We start from the raw sequence: 15,677 nt of genomic DNA, 5'->3' as shown, positions 1-15,677 counted from the left end.
GTGCTTCATAATCCGTTATGTCTGAAGCGGACGGTGCAAATGGTGGAGCTATCTGTAAGAGGTGTGTTGTAGCTAAAGCTGCGCATACCCTGTTAGTTAAGAAGCCAGTGCATTGAAGCGGAAAGGTATCGCGGATCGGTATCGCGGAACGCGGATTTTAGAGTAGAGTCACCGTTAGCCCGTGGGTCTCCACATGCAGCAACTTCCACGTAGTGAGACCTGGGTCGGTATTACTTGCAAAGTCTAATTGTAAATCTTATAACGCAAGTATTATCGAGCGAATGGCTGCATATTCTAACTAAAGATTAATTGTATAACATTTTACATTGTCTGTAATTCTTTACACGCAAATAAATGTATTAATTATTATATGTGTTAATTATGTTTATTATTCCTTATGCTCTATCGTGGAAGAACTATGTACCGAAATCGTACCTAAGATGGATCACTGCGAAACGCACGCTATCATCAAAGAAGGATATACATATGAGAAACTGAAAAGGGTGAATTTACTTACTAAACTATTTGAACCCACACGAAAGCAATAGTTATACCGTTAAAGGAAAATAACCAATCAAGCTTATACACTGATACGACAGACGCTTGGTGGGGACAGCGTTCCATTCCTCTATTCACAGTTCATATTTTGTCCATACCTGTCGCTGATGTTACACACGCAACAAAAGTTCGCCGATGTTATACACACAACGAACAAAAGTTAGTGAACAACCATAACTGTCATTGAAGTAATATATGATAGGAACGAAAGGTGGTTGACAATTTGAATACAATGTATTATTTAAAAATTATAAATAAAGGAACAATCCATGTCGACAGTATTGTGGTTATTATATCTCTGTTTGCACCACTCCTATAATATGTATTTTCTATTCTAACGATATATCGCACATGATCAGGTGTTTTACATTCTAATTCTGAAATAAAAAATATGTGTAGTTTTCTTAATCATTGAAAATACAATGTTTACATCTAATGTTCGTATATTAATTGGTTAAGACTTTCTATAAAATAGAAATTAAATTATTAATTTATTACATAATTTATTAATAGATAATTGAATTATTCATTTATTACATACCTGTGCATTTACGTAAAGAAGTTACATTCTGTACACGATAGTATATGTCAGGACAAAGTTTATTTTCAGGACAGAAAGTATAATCTGTCAATATAATATCTTTATGTCCACTTGCATCTTTACAATATTCATTATATTTTTTTTCTACATCATTATACTGAATCCAAGAGCATACCTTGATTTCACCATACCCAACATTATGAAACTAAAATATAATCAAATTAATTTATTAAAGAACTATATAGATATATCAAAAAAAGAAAAGTAAATATACATACTGTAACAGCTGTTTTTTTTGTATTTTTTCTCCAGTGTGAATGTAATTTATATAAAATGGATTGTGATGGAGCTACATAATTCTCCATTTGATTTTTATAATTTTCAGTATTTGTATTTATATTTGGTAAAGGCCTTAATAGCCAAGATACTAAAAATACATTAATATGAATATTTATTACATCATAGGTATTAATATGACTATAATTATATATACCTGTATTAAAATATTCAATAATATCATCAATTTGCAAAGTTTTTATTAAATGATCTTCTTTTGATATTATAAAAGATTGGAATAAATATGCATTATACTCTGATGTATAATATAAGAAATGTACATCTGTGCATATAAAAAAAATACATCAACATTAGCGTATTAGTACTACAAAGTAGAATAACACCAAAGACAATTTACCTGGGTAATATAATTTGATTTGCTGTAATAATATTAGAGCTGATCTTATTTCTGTATCGGTCATATATGCTAATGGAACTAGTAAGATTATGACTTGTCCTAAATTACCAATTATATGATTTTTCTGATTTTCTTGCCATGTAATATTTAAATAAGTAAATATTGTTTGAAGTGTTTTGGTGTAATTTAATTGACTGGGCCCTGAAAATAATTCTTTAAATAATATTAAAAAATATAATTTTTAATTAACTTGTAAAAAATATAGTTCTTAATTAATTTATAATATCTTATAAATAAATTATAAAAACTTACATGATATTTTTGTAAAATTGTATATGGTTTCATATGCAAATGATGGACTATTGGTGACATTAAGTAACCAATTTCCTGTTGAACCATGTAATATACCCATTTTGGAACCATATATTGATACATCTAAATCTTCTAATAGAACTCTAAAGTATTAAAAGGCAAAAAATTATTTACATTAAAATTTTTTTTTTTCTTTTTTTTTTTTTTTTACGTATAAATACATTTGTGTATACTTACGAAATAAAATCCTTTGTATAATCCGGGGTCCATGCACCATCAAAAACAATTATTACCTCTGCTTGTAATTGAATATTTTTATTATAACAATGTGATTCTGTAAGTAAGTGTTTTTCTGTATAATTTGTAAATATATCAACAGCATAGTTAATCAGTCGTTTTAATGCCTCATCGGATATATATGCTATGCTATTACGATATGCTAATAAATATGATACTGCATGTGTCTATAATATAAAATGTTCGTGATTTTTTTTTTTTTCATATTATAATACCTAGTAATAATTAATAATTTAATCTTGAACGTACTTGTTCTCTCAAAATAGTTTTTGATGTAACTTGTGTAAAAGCTAGTTTTCGATTACAAGCTTTAATATTTGAATCAAAATTAATGCCTTGATCAGAATAATACATGTCAAAAATTTGACTAAGACGAAGACTATTAAAATTATCAATCCATGTTTGTAAATTATGTGCAAGTATTAAACCTAAAAAATATACATAATTTATATAACAACTAGAAAATTACGATCTAATAATAGTTTATTTTATTATAGCCAGTTTACCATCAATGTCACCAACTATTTCAGCTCGTGTTGCATCATAGCTATCAGGATTTTTTGTAAGATAATAAATGTTAGGATATATGGTACTATTCCAAAAGCCAGTTACTCCTAATGTCATTCTTTCTTCTACTAAAGGCCCTTGATAAATTACCATTTCACCTAAATCACCTTAAATACGAATTTTAATTTTATGTTTTAAATCTTTTTATGTTTCGTATAACAATTTATTATTATCATTATAATATATAAATATCTCTTACCAGCAATTGTAGTAAGCCAAACATTATCAATTGACATTTGTGATGTATTTATAGATTGTTGCCACATTGATCTTTCATTGATCAATTGATCTTTTGGTATAATAAGATCAATCTGATCTTCATTGTAATTTACATCTTTAATGATTATAATTGAAATTAAGATAATAATAAGAAATTAATAATAATAGAGATTTATATGCAAGTTTTTTTTTTTTTTTTTAAATATTATCTTACAAAAAATAATATTTTAATGATATACTTGTAAAAGTTACAGATGGTGATGCAAGTAATTGATTCAAAATAACATTTTGATGTTGTAAACTCGCAGCTATTGCTCCTATAACAGCTCCAGGAGCAATTGTACCATATGGAGTAAGAATAACTCCATATTCTCTTGGACAGTCTATTGCATTAATTGATATGGTTCTTCCTATGAAAATTATTTTATAAAATGACAATTTTAAATTTAATTGCATTAATAAGATATTACCAGTTAATTTTTCTCGATTCCCGATTTCTTGGCACATATTGTTTGTATTTTTAGATTTATATTCGTTTATAGTATTTGAGATGGCAAAATGAAGAGTGCATCGTTCTATCTGTGAAAGTATTTTAGAAGGAAAGGCATCTGCATCGCCTGGAACTAATTCTTCTATTATTCTATTTTTTGTCCGTTGTGTTCCACTTCCAATAAATGGCAATATTCCTTCAGTTTCTTGCAAGCCTTCAATGTATTCAACCCCATCAAATTTAAATCTAATATATAATTAGTAACATTGTTTACTTGACATTTTATGAAGTTATTACTAATTAAAATTAGGTGTATTCTTGTACCTATGTAGCAATGATGATGAGAATGTTCTAATATCCATAGTAGTAAATGTTTCTATTTCAGCTTTTCGTAAAATGTCAATGAATGTACGTATATTTAAGGGCAATAAAATTTCATTTTTAGTACGATTTATGTAGCATTCTTTAAGTGCCTCTGGTATAGTTACTTGAGAGTATATAACACAATATCCTACAAAATGCAAAATAATCCTAAGGTTATACCTTTTCAATATAAAGATATTATATTTACAATTTTCTATAAAAAAAAATATAAATGTATAGTACATACTGAAGCATAAAAGAAACCAAATTTTGTACACTAACATTTTAGAACAATTCACTATATCACTGAAAAAGTATCTCACACATGTTGTAATACTGTACGTACTCTACAATGAATCACTGTGTTTTAGAAAGATAGAGTAAGATAATGCTTTATTTTTAATCTTGATAAGATAGATATATAAATATGATATCTCTGCAAAAAATCATATTATTTACATTTCTTAATTACTTATAAAGTCAATGAAATAAGTATATAATGAAATGTTAATAAAATGTTAATAAAATATTAATAAAAATGAATTATTTATTAGAATGTATAATATTGTTTATAGATAAATAATACTTACAAGGTAGAAAATAAAAGATTTATGTTATAAATATCTTATACAACATATGTTATAGTCAAAACATTTCTTTTTTAATGTATTAAACGATTTTTGAGTGAAAACAAATGTTTTTTGTTTTTTTATCACTTAAAAATTAGTCTTATTCACGTAAGTATGACCTATATAATAAGAAGGGGACATGTTACTCACAATATTCCATATCTTATCTTTAGATAGTGATAGTAGATATTTCTACGTGTGTAAAAAAGGAGGTGTAGTACCTTCTAAAGAAGAATAGCAAAGATAATAGATTTTGTGTAACAATTAAAAAAATAGTTGTTATAATTAAATGTAAGCTGTAAAAAATTATTAAAAACATTTTAAAAATAGAACATTAAAAATTTGATTAAAAGCTTAAATTTTATTTTATAATTTAATATAACTAGTTACTTATCATTTAATATAAATTATAACTTTTATAATTAGTATACATATTATATACTTACAGATCTATTGTGTTTTATTGTGTTACTATAAAAATGATGAAGATATTTTATTTACTTATCATGGGTTTTGTCTACAATCTAGGTAAATAGTAATTGATTAAAAATTTTCATTTTTCTAATTCTTTATAAATATATATTGCATGTACTGAAAAATTTCAAAAATAGCATTAATAATGTCACTTTTTAGGCATTCATGCGCAAGAAAATGCTATACGTACTCTACCACCTTCTCTTCGTGAATGTTATGAAAATAAATATCTTTTAGAAAGGGATAATAGATTACCTCATACGTTAAACACATTTATTGCAATACTGCAAAAAATTGAAAATTCAGAAGGATTAAACATGGATCTCAGGAGTTTGTCTGTTGCAATATTACACCGGTAAACATGCACATATTGTCAACAAAATTTATCATTGATAATACATATTTAATATTTCTCTTGATTCTACTAACAAGTTTACTTATAACTATTTATAATATTTTTAAAATAACATGAGATATATCTATTGATATTTAAATATTATCAATATGTAGTTTTCGTCAAGATGGTATACGTCAAAACCCATCTGTAATATCACAAGATGGTATATCACCTTTTGCACCAACTGGCCATGAATTTTTTCGTCATGCAAAAACACTTCGTTTTATACAAGGAAATGCTATTTTATTTCCTAATAATAGCATTAGTGATATCGAAAGGGTAAGATTTTCATTGATTGAAATTTTTATTAGTCATATGATATTTATCATAATCATAAATATACATATGATATTTTCTTTATAAATCATTTGTAACTTATATATGATCAAATAATATGATAGAGATTATTTATTTCAGTGCACACTACATTTTATGTTGTCAAGTAGTGTGAACATTTTGGAAAGAGGTGACGAAGGAACTGTTTGTAGATTTGCAAACAGTCCATACAGAAACATTAGAAGTATTAACAGAAATGAAACTGATAATTCAGAAATTAATGTTAAAGACGTTGAAACTTTATCTCCTGAAGAAATGTAAATATATAATTTAAATGTTTTCATTTCATTGAAATATGTTCTAATAAGAATTTTGATTATCATATAGAGAAACAATGATAAATAAGAAAGACTCAACAGAAAATGCAATAGATCCTAATTCATTCTATCCAGAATTGCCGCCAAATCATCCTGACAGAGGAAGAATATTTTCTCTACCAGTATTAAGTAAATGTCCCGTAGAGAATGGAGTAATTAAAACTCCGTAAGTAAAACTTTATTTAAAATAAATAAAATTAATTGTTCTTTATAAGTTTTTTTTTTTTTTATATATACATGATTAATAATTTCATAGTTGGGGATCAATTTCTGGTGGTCCACTTCTTGCTGGTATAGCTGCAGCAGTACAACCAGAAAATATTATACTTCGAGATGTATTGAAAGATGAAATGCTACAAACTACATATTCATCTGATATAACTTTAGATAATAAATGGATAGCTACATTAGCTGGTAGATATTAAAATAATTTTGGATTAATTTGATAATTATATACAACATTTATATTTACATATATGAAAGAAAAATAATATTAAATTTATACAGGCGATTTAGCTGAAGTTGCACTTATACAAGGTCCTAGAGGAGAAACATTACAAATAGGAGTAAATGGAAATTGGAATTCTACTGCAATGCCACGTTGGTATTTTTTAAATGGATTCGAAAAGCTTCAATTTACGACTGCTGAGATTAGAGGAGATATAGATGGATTAATTCTTGCTAATGAAATTCAATCGTGGTATTCAAAAATACCTAACTTACGTCTTTCACAAATTGTGGATATGTATTATAGTACTCTAGGCTTATTTAATTCTACAATTCGAGCATGTAATCGTAGATCCTTGTTCCGATATGTTGCACCTAATTCTACATTGTGTGCGCAGGTAAATTAATTAATATAATTTTTTTTAATTATAATATATATATATATATATATATATATATTTCGTATTAAATTAAAATAATATATTAAAATGATTTAACAAACTATTATTATTATAGGCATATAGAGCATCTTTAGTGTTAAGTGAAAATTTAGCAAGAGCAACCCTGCAAGCACCTATTATAGAAAAATTTGCGGTTAATGCTGCAAATATATTATCAACGTATATACGTTAGTATTACATAAACTTGTTTCATCTCATTATGCATATACACATGATCAATATACTTAATTTTTAATAAATTTCTATTTATCTTTTATAGCTTCATCAATGAACCAAGATTTGGAATGTCAAGAAACAGATCGTTTATTTGATCAGACTACAGTCTCTGTGGACTTAACTATTATTCTTGATACAAATTGGCCTTTTGAATTTTTACAACCTATACTCGCGTAAGTTAAAAAAAAAGCAATGAAATAATTTGTTAAATGTCTATTTACATATCTTTGTTTTTTTTGCAGATATATATTAGACAAAATTGACATTAATCAATACAATAGCAATTTTACTATACTTAACGGCTATGATGGAAATACAATGATTAATAGTACCAATACTATTTTAAATTTCTACAGTTTTAATTCATCTCATTATACTAATGGTATGTTTACTAGATAAACTAGATAAACTTGATCTTTGTTATTTATATCATCTAGAACTGAAATAATAAATCAAAATAATTTTTTACAGTTACTAGAGGTTTAAATCTATCTAAGTCAATTAAAATGTTAAGAACTTTAGAGTACGATAAACTTAATAGAGAGCGTAGTGAAGGTATAGGAGGAAAACCATCAAATGTGGTATTAATAATGCCATATAATGCACAGTTATTTCAATCTGACAAAGAATATTGTATAGAACAACTTAAATATATGCGTGAAGAAATTCCAGGTTACCAAAAACTTCTCTACATATTCCTCAGTATATTTTGTTATATATTCTTTGATCTTTTTTATTACTTATTAATTTGTAAATGTGGTCTTGTAGATACTACCGTCCTTATTTTAACTTATGGATCAAAAGATACATGGATAAATATAGTAGAAAATTCTGCAACAGATTTGTTCTCAGTAGGGTTGGGAGATACTAAAGATACTTTGGCACCGCTTGATAAATTGATTTCAAGAATAAAACAAAGTAAGATATAAATGAAATACAACATATAATATTCATAAAATATTATGAAACAAATAAATGTTGTAATAAGCATGATATAAAAACATTAATTGACAAAAAAATTGCAGTTCCCAAAAGATTAATTAATACACAATGTGGTGCAAATTATGTCCCACTTGGATCTTCAAATTCATTTGTGGATTATATTCAACCACATAAAATTAATTTTTATAGACTTCATCCTAATTATTTCTTTTCTCATGAAACTACAGCTATAATAAAGGTATTTAACCTATTAAAAATTTATATATATATATATATATATAAATTAAATAATCTTAAAAGATTTACATGTACAATTATAATAATAATGTATTTTGTAGATTCTAGGATCTGGATGGGGACCTTTAAGAGTATGCACATCAAGAAATCTATTACATGTTAATGCAACAGAAGCTAATCAAGCTGCTTCTTGCATGTCAATAAACAATAATGAACATATTATTTCAATTTCTTGTGGTGATGTTACTTTTATTCATGAATGTCAACCATTATATTTATCTGTAACTGCTAATTCTTCTGATACATCATATCAATGCACAGGTACATGAATATAATGACTAAATATTATATGAAAATATTAGTGAACAGTTAAATAACTATTTCTTTTTATATTTCAGATAAAAACAAGTGTAGATACCCACACATGATAAAGTATACTATTTCATACGAAAATTTAGTATGCACAAGTAATGTAAATAATTTATCAATCAATCCTATTGTTTTGATGATAGTAGTAATATATTGTCTTTTATCAAATAATAGATCTTATTAAGAACAGTTATTTTATTATAAAGATAATCCATGATCAAAACATGAAACTACAAATAATTTTTTAAAAAATCATTATAAACTAAATTACAAGAATTTTATTTATTATTAAACATCTTTTAAAAACTCATATTAATTAATAGATAATAAATATAACAAATTAAAATATTTTAACTTTTTTATAATTTGTTATATTTAATAAATATAACAAATTAAAATATTTTAACTAAATTAGAACCTATTTTCCTTCAAATAATAAGAGATTATTTCTTATTATTTCATTAAGCATAAGACGAGTAATTGTTCATTTTTTTATATTCATTTCATATTCAACAAATTATATTAGAAGTTTGTATTACATATGTACAGATATTAAAGAAATTTTATGAAGATTTTATACCAGAAATAAATCAATTACTTAATAAAAAAAAGTGTAATGTACCTTTAAATAAAGGGTTTGCAAAGTGTTACTGTATGGTCGATTCCACAGGCAACTTTTTTTACTTGAGCTCCTATGGACACCTTAAATAAAATTACAAGAAATGAATACAAACTGTATGAAGAATTACAGTACAAAATACACATCTTACCTTGAAAGGAAAAAATTGATCATTATGATGGCCTAATCCTAAGGATCCAAATTTATTACATCCCCACATATATAGATCTCCTGTATTTGTTACTGCTGCTAAATGACTTATTCCACAATATACATTTGTAACCTAAGAATAAAAATGATTGTATTATATCAAATGGATACGTACACAAATCTATGTTAAATAACTTTAATTTTACCTTAGTATTACGTGAATACGCATTATTACCAAATAATGTGGATGGAATTAGTGTGGGTTTTAAAACTCTCTGTACTTGTGGTCCAAGTCCAAGAATACCATATCCCCATACATAAACCTCTCCTGAAGCTGAAAAATACAATATAAAATTATTATGAATAAAAATTTTTCTATTGTTCTTTTGTTCACTAGTTAATATTATGTTTTATTCTTACAATTTAGTATCATACAAAAACAACCTCCTGCAGCAATGTCAACAATATGTCCTACTTCTTTAGGTATATTCAGTTCTGTGGCAATGTTTACTTGATAATTATCACTGTCCATTAATAATTGCCCATATTCTGAATTTCCCCATCCAAACACTTTCCCTTTATCTAATATTTAAAATTAAAAATGAAGCAATTAAAAACGTTATCATAGATATATTCTCTGAATGAACCCTAGCATAAATATTGATTATCAATATATACCACTAAGAGCTAATACACAATCTGCAACACAAGCAACTTTTATTATATGTTGCCCTGCTAAATCCCCTTTAACCAAACTTGGTTGATGTTCATTTTGATAATGTGCCAAGCCAGTTTGTCCATCAGCACCCCAACCAAATGTATACACTTCACCAGATTCTGTTAAAAGTATGCTACGATATAATGTATATTAATAAGCAATGTTAATAAATTTTTATATGTATAAACATATAAGTAGATAATCTCAATGATAACTATTTGTTTTATACCTATGATCTTGACCAGCTGTTACACTAGTTATACGATTTCCTTTTATACTAGATATATGATGAACTACATTACTATTACTATAATTTTCATTTACTATAATTGGTCTACCGCATTGACCATATCCATTGTTGCCTAATGTAAAAACTCCTTCATTTGTTAATATTAATAAATGCGCCCTTCCAGCTGCTATACTTATAACGTCAGCTGTAGAATTTTTAAGTGGTAGATGTATTGGTCTTGGAGAAGTTACTACATTTAAAGAAATTTTATTCGCTTCTTGTAAACCTAAATAATGAAACATAATTTGAAATAAAGATCTTAAGTAATATATCAATTTTATTAGCATTTATTATTTAATATAATATTTGATTACCAAGTTGGGAATCTGTGTTTATTCCGCTACCATAAATGATATTTTTATCTGAGGAACTTATTGCAAAAGCTGTAAAACCATAACCGCATGCAACATCTATTACTTTATGTTTTTCTGCAAATGTTAAACGTCTTGGCATTGGTAGATAAGCTATGCCTTGTTTGAACAAAGTTTTTTCAATAGTGCCTAAAGCTCCATGTTCTGCAAGACCCCAGACATATACTCTGCGATCACCTGCCTTACTGATGGGATATTTAAATACTGTAATAAAGTTATAACAAAATTTATTTTAAATCTTTTTTATATAATTAGAAGATGAGACTAAAATAAATACTATATAATATTTTTAAACGTTCATGGGAGTAAAAATAATAACATTTTAAGGTTATTACCAGGTAACACGTCAGATTTTATTTTTCTTCTTTTTGATTGTCCTAATTCTATATTTTTATTAATTTTTTTAAGTCTATTGATTACTCTCAACATAATTTTAATTACAAAAAAATACAAATCTGAGAAATAAATATTATATATACGCTATACATCCCTAGTAGATCTCGTTCTGGGAATTCATATTTACGAGAATTTTAGTCCAAAGTTTCAATTAGGTTAACTACTCATAAAAAAATTAAAGCTAACCATATATAAAAAAGATGTTGAATATTGAATATTGAATATAGAATATTTTTTGAATAAAGCAATGATCGACTAGAATTCAAAAATTTTCTAGGGATAGAGTAAGGTAGATACACGTATACGTAAACATAAATGTTGAAATTTGGCGCCTTACGATCGGTCCACCATTTTCCGGAAATACCAAATTTTTGCTCAGCAATTGGAAGGTTAAGTCATTGTGGATTTGGGATTAGATCGCATTAATGGAAATAGACTTTTGCTGACGAACACGTTCGTAGATACTCTAGATATAATTCGTGGCAATTCTATGAGTGAATTGGCAGCCATTTTTAAACTGCTCACTTACTATAATAGAATAGGAAGGATGTGGACAATGAAAATTGCATTGAGATAGTAATGTAAACGAATGACACTAAATGGCTTGTAATTGTCCGTGAAGGAATAAAGAGTTCGTATTGCCCAGTGCGAGTTTCGTTTCGAGTGGACGGTACTCGAGCGAACGAACTCCATTCCCGTGAAATTGATGAAATGGTGAACTGTCAACACCTTGCCAATCTCAGAATATGATTTTATTTCGTACATTTGCCGAGAGTTGGGGCGGCTTTGCCTGAGGTTCGTCGGTGAAGATCGCGGATTACGCGACTGGTCATCGAAGCGAACGGGCACCGGCATGCAGCAATGTCGGTTTTAACATGCGAGAGGAGAACGAGTGCAAAGATCGTGGCTCTCGAATGCTAAGTTCCTATAATAATGGCAGATAATGTACACAGGAAATCGCATAAACTGTCGGATGGTAGTAGAAAGATATCTAACCCAGTGCATCGTACGACTACGGAGACAATTCGGTTAGGAGAGCCAGACAAACTACACCAGCCGGTTAGCTTGACCACTTCAAGCAACGTGACCAGTAGTAATCAGTGTCGAAAAAAGACGTCGTCTTTTCAAATTACAAGCGTTACAGTCGGTTGTCGTATGAGCAACGATGCCGGCGAAGACTCAAATGACGATTTGGATGAATCCCACACAGAAGATAATTCTGTGGAACATTCGCGTATTACCGACATCGATATCGAGACGCCTAGTTATTCGGAAGATACTTTCTCTAAAGAGGACGTATTTTTCAACACCAGTAATGCTGCTCTCAGTACTGCTCCGGTGATTCCTACCAGTTCACAATATGGACTGGCCATTGTACCCTCAGAAGGAAATAGTGTCAACAATTCAGTCAACGATAGCAATATCAACACTTTAGACATTACATCTGTCACAGACAACAATATTATTAATTTACTATCGAGTAATGCTAAGCAAGATGCTGATTTGCGAGAGGTACATTCACATGGGAGAAATGAACGTTTTAAAGTAGTCAAAATCGAAAGTACAGAGCCATTCAAGAGAGGTAGATGGACCTGCATGGATTATTTGGATCATACGTCAGTGAATCAACCAACAGCTATTGGTACCCCAAAAGTATCAGATCCAAATGAGGTGTGCATATCTTATGGAATAACAGACAGTGGAATTGTAATCCCAGATGCATCTAAACAATCTGTCGTATCTGACGATAAGAGCATTAGTCTTGACGCCAATGGAACAGTCCCCTCTCATCCTGATGTGCATTCATCAATTGGTGTACCGAACAATCCTACAGTTACAAGTGCAAATTATGCAGTAAACAGTTCAATCCCCCCTACTGTACAACATAATCCCACGCAAGTTCAGACGCAAGCAAAAGTTCAACCACCTTCGCAAATTCCTCAATATTTTCAGTCATCCGCGCAACAGCTAGCTTCTCAACCGCAAGGACAGGGATCTACGTTGCCATCTAATTTACAACCCACACATCCAAATAATTTGGGACAACCTCAGAGTATGCCTCAAGGTTCTATACCTATTATAACTCAAACTAGTAGTAATAGTGTTCCCCCTCAACAAAATATGACTCATTCTAAAGAAGATCCATATTTGGGAGTGAGCACGCAAAATCAATCTTTACCCGGTCAAACTGTTTGTCCTTCATCAGTGCAGCAAACTTCTGTTCCAACTTCTCAAGCTCCAAATATACTTGTTACTCAACATCCACCGCAACAGCAGCAACAGCCACAACAATCACAACATCCGCCGCAGCAGCAACAACAGCAACAGCAGCAGCAACAACAAACACAACACCCTCCACAACAACAACAACAGCAACAACCTCAACAGCCATTGCAAACACAGAAACCAATGACTCAGATTTCCGAGCCACTAACTGCCGTTCAAGGAATGCAGGGCATTCAAAGTATACATAAAGTTCCTCAAACAGGTACACAACAATCTTCCTCGACTATTCATGCACCAGGACCGCCAGTACAGCCTCAAGTTATGCCAGCGACACAGATGCAAACACAATCCTCTGGTAGCAATACTCAAGTGCAAATGGCTCAAGTGCCAGCTGCTTGTCAAAATGTTGTGGCAGGAATGCAGCAAGGGACTATAGCATTTCATCAACCTGATCCAGAGCAGGACTCTATTTCAGGCATTGTTACTACTACTGCAACACAATCGGCTGATGCTACTCTCTTGGAATCATTAACTGAAGTTACACAAGGAAGCGATGAACATCATACCCTTGAAGATAATGAAAGGTTTGTATACTTATTTATTTTCATATATATTTTATTAATTATACATTAAATGTATCTTGTAATTTATTATTAAAATTTGTTACAGTGTGTCGGGAACAAGTGCAGTAGCGATTGATAATAAAATTGAACAAGCTATGGTAAGTAATTTTCTTAATTAAAAAGAAATGAAAATATATGTAATTCTTATAAATAAGTAAACTAATGACGATAATACTGTAATGTTTATAGGATCTGGTAAAGAGTCATTTGATGTTTGCCGTACGAGAAGAAGTTGAGGTATTAAAAGAAAAAATAGCAGAACTTATGGACCGTATTAATCAATTGGAAGCTGAAAATTCAATCTTAAAAGCACATGCTACTCCAGAAACATTGGCTCAATTAAGTCAAACAACTGCAAAATTACCCCAGAACAGTTCAGGAAGTGGTCAATAGGTAACCATTGTACATAAGTTTCTATCAATACTTTGTCAGGAACATAATGGATAATATAATTATTGTATATAACTTTACGATTTTTAGAAATTTATAAATAATGAGATTTATTATATTATACATATTAGCATTAGTCTTTTTTTTTAAGTAAATTAAAGATAATAGATTATTTTTTACTATTTCAGTTTATTGATTAGGAAATATATTTAAAACTGTACATTGAATTTTTCTTTCAAAATGGTCAACCGTTTTGGAAAAACATTGTTGCGATCCTAGACACAAGCAAAGACGTATATGAATGCATGCCAGGACTAAACAGCATACATAACCAGAGTTGATATTGTTTTACGATAGAATTGAAGATTTTGAACGTGTTAAAAGAAGATATTTAACGATACGAAATAGGCAGCTAGACATCCTTAATATTATTTTAATATTTGGCTAATTTGGATGATCAAGTCATTAACACAGTCAATGTAATAGTTTAAAAAGAAACTAAATTTTGAGTGGTTTGGATTATTGTTAAGATTTAAATATCGAAATTAAAAAATTACGTCGATTAAAGCTGAAATTATGTCAATAAAATAAAATTTTCATTTGGTTTACATCACACTTGAGGATCTTGTAGTGTACCGTTCTGTATTTTCTTAAAGATTATAATGCCAAAAAGCATTTGAAAGTATTGTTCCTATTACATATTTTAGTTATCTAATGATTTTTACATTGCATTTTATAAGGTAAATCTTGGCACGACACATTTTAAATTTTAGTATCATGGATGTCAAATCGCATAGTTTATATTTCGATACTCGTGTCATAGTCTCGTTTTTAAACTGATATGTATTATATTTAACAACAAACAAGTGTCCAAGAAACTCTTATGGTGTGCATCTGAAAACTCGCAATTTTCTGTCATTTTATGTTACATCTTATATGAGCCTAATAAAAAAATTTTTTCATTGTATGATCATTAGAATTTCTTAAAAGTCTTCAAACATGCTTTTGTCGTAAAAAGCCAAAAAAAAG

General features: G+C 28.7%; 4 protein-coding genes across 15 annotated transcripts; 2 read left to right on the top strand and 2 right to left on the bottom strand.

The window, feature by feature from the left end:
- Window positions 1-366: 366 nt before the first annotated feature.
- On the bottom strand, window positions 367-4,815 carry LOC124951919. 6 transcript variants are annotated; one of them, XM_047501014.1, is made up of 15 exons: window positions 4,632-4,815; window positions 4,289-4,477; window positions 4,003-4,189; window positions 3,659-3,924; window positions 3,428-3,598; window positions 3,169-3,303; window positions 2,909-3,076; window positions 2,652-2,830; window positions 2,343-2,569; window positions 2,106-2,248; window positions 1,794-1,994; window positions 1,593-1,718; window positions 1,378-1,526; window positions 1,100-1,304; window positions 367-935 (listed from the first exon to the last, which is right to left on the bottom strand). In XM_047501014.1, the coding sequence occupies exons 2-15, from the start codon at window positions 4,323-4,325 to the stop codon at window positions 796-798; spliced, it is 2,334 nt and encodes a 777-aa protein (XP_047356970.1). In that variant the 5' UTR covers window positions 4,326-4,477; window positions 4,632-4,815; the 3' UTR covers window positions 367-795. The 6 variants fall into 6 exon arrangements, with proteins under 6 accessions (XP_047356970.1, XP_047356974.1, XP_047356971.1 ...); XM_047501018.1 differs by having other exon boundaries at window positions 4,324-4,477; window positions 4,632-4,814; XM_047501015.1 differs by lacking the exon at window positions 1,593-1,718.
- Window positions 4,816-4,832: 17 nt separating this feature from the next.
- LOC124951918 lies at window positions 4,833-9,176 on the top strand. Its single transcript, XM_047501013.1, has 16 exons — window positions 4,833-4,961; window positions 5,119-5,198; window positions 5,304-5,499; window positions 5,655-5,820; window positions 5,959-6,134; window positions 6,205-6,360; window positions 6,451-6,608; window positions 6,702-7,039; window positions 7,158-7,269; window positions 7,362-7,491; window positions 7,561-7,700; window positions 7,790-7,990; window positions 8,087-8,236; window positions 8,344-8,498; window positions 8,599-8,818; window positions 8,896-9,176. Exons 2-16 carry the CDS (start codon window positions 5,150-5,152, stop codon window positions 9,048-9,050), a joined length of 2,502 nt encoding a protein of 833 aa, XP_047356969.1. The 5' UTR covers window positions 4,833-4,961; window positions 5,119-5,149; the 3' UTR covers window positions 9,051-9,176.
- An 82-nt stretch (window positions 9,177-9,258) lies between these two features.
- On the bottom strand, window positions 9,259-11,923 carry LOC124951921 (RCC1-like G exchanging factor-like protein). 3 transcript variants are annotated; one of them, XM_047501026.1, is made up of 8 exons: window positions 11,349-11,712; window positions 10,957-11,217; window positions 10,583-10,868; window positions 10,314-10,486; window positions 10,056-10,217; window positions 9,842-9,969; window positions 9,637-9,768; window positions 9,259-9,568 (listed from the first exon to the last, which is right to left on the bottom strand). In XM_047501026.1, the coding sequence occupies exons 1-8, from the start codon at window positions 11,440-11,442 to the stop codon at window positions 9,491-9,493; spliced, it is 1,314 nt and encodes a 437-aa protein (XP_047356982.1). In that variant the 5' UTR covers window positions 11,443-11,712; the 3' UTR covers window positions 9,259-9,490. The 3 variants fall into 3 exon arrangements, with proteins under 3 accessions (XP_047356982.1, XP_047356985.1, XP_047356984.1); XM_047501029.1 differs by lacking the exon at window positions 11,349-11,712 and adding an exon at window positions 11,747-11,923 and having other exon boundaries at window positions 9,260-9,568; XM_047501028.1 differs by having other exon boundaries at window positions 9,260-9,568; window positions 11,333-11,709.
- On the top strand, window positions 11,822-15,615 carry LOC124951920 (protein bunched, class 2/F/G isoform-like). Of its 5 annotated transcripts, none has more exons than XM_047501025.1 (4): window positions 11,822-13,462; window positions 13,616-14,219; window positions 14,305-14,356; window positions 14,448-15,615. In XM_047501025.1, exons 1-4 carry the CDS (start codon window positions 12,343-12,345, stop codon window positions 14,649-14,651), a joined length of 1,980 nt encoding a protein of 659 aa, XP_047356981.1. In that variant the 5' UTR covers window positions 11,822-12,342; the 3' UTR covers window positions 14,652-15,615. The 5 variants fall into 5 exon arrangements, with proteins under 5 accessions (XP_047356981.1, XP_047356980.1, XP_047356979.1 ...); XM_047501024.1 differs by having other exon boundaries at window positions 11,822-13,474; XM_047501023.1 differs by having other exon boundaries at window positions 11,824-14,219; window positions 14,448-14,651; window positions 14,928-15,615.
- The last annotated feature ends 62 nt before the right edge of the window (window positions 15,616-15,677 follow it).

The sequence above is a fragment of the Vespa velutina genome, chromosome 9, assembly GCF_912470025.1.
Source record: "Vespa velutina chromosome 9, iVesVel2.1, whole genome shotgun sequence".
Classification (NCBI taxonomy): Eukaryota; Metazoa; Arthropoda; class Insecta; order Hymenoptera; family Vespidae; genus Vespa; species Vespa velutina.
This window is presented reverse-complemented; position numbering and strand designations above follow the sequence as displayed.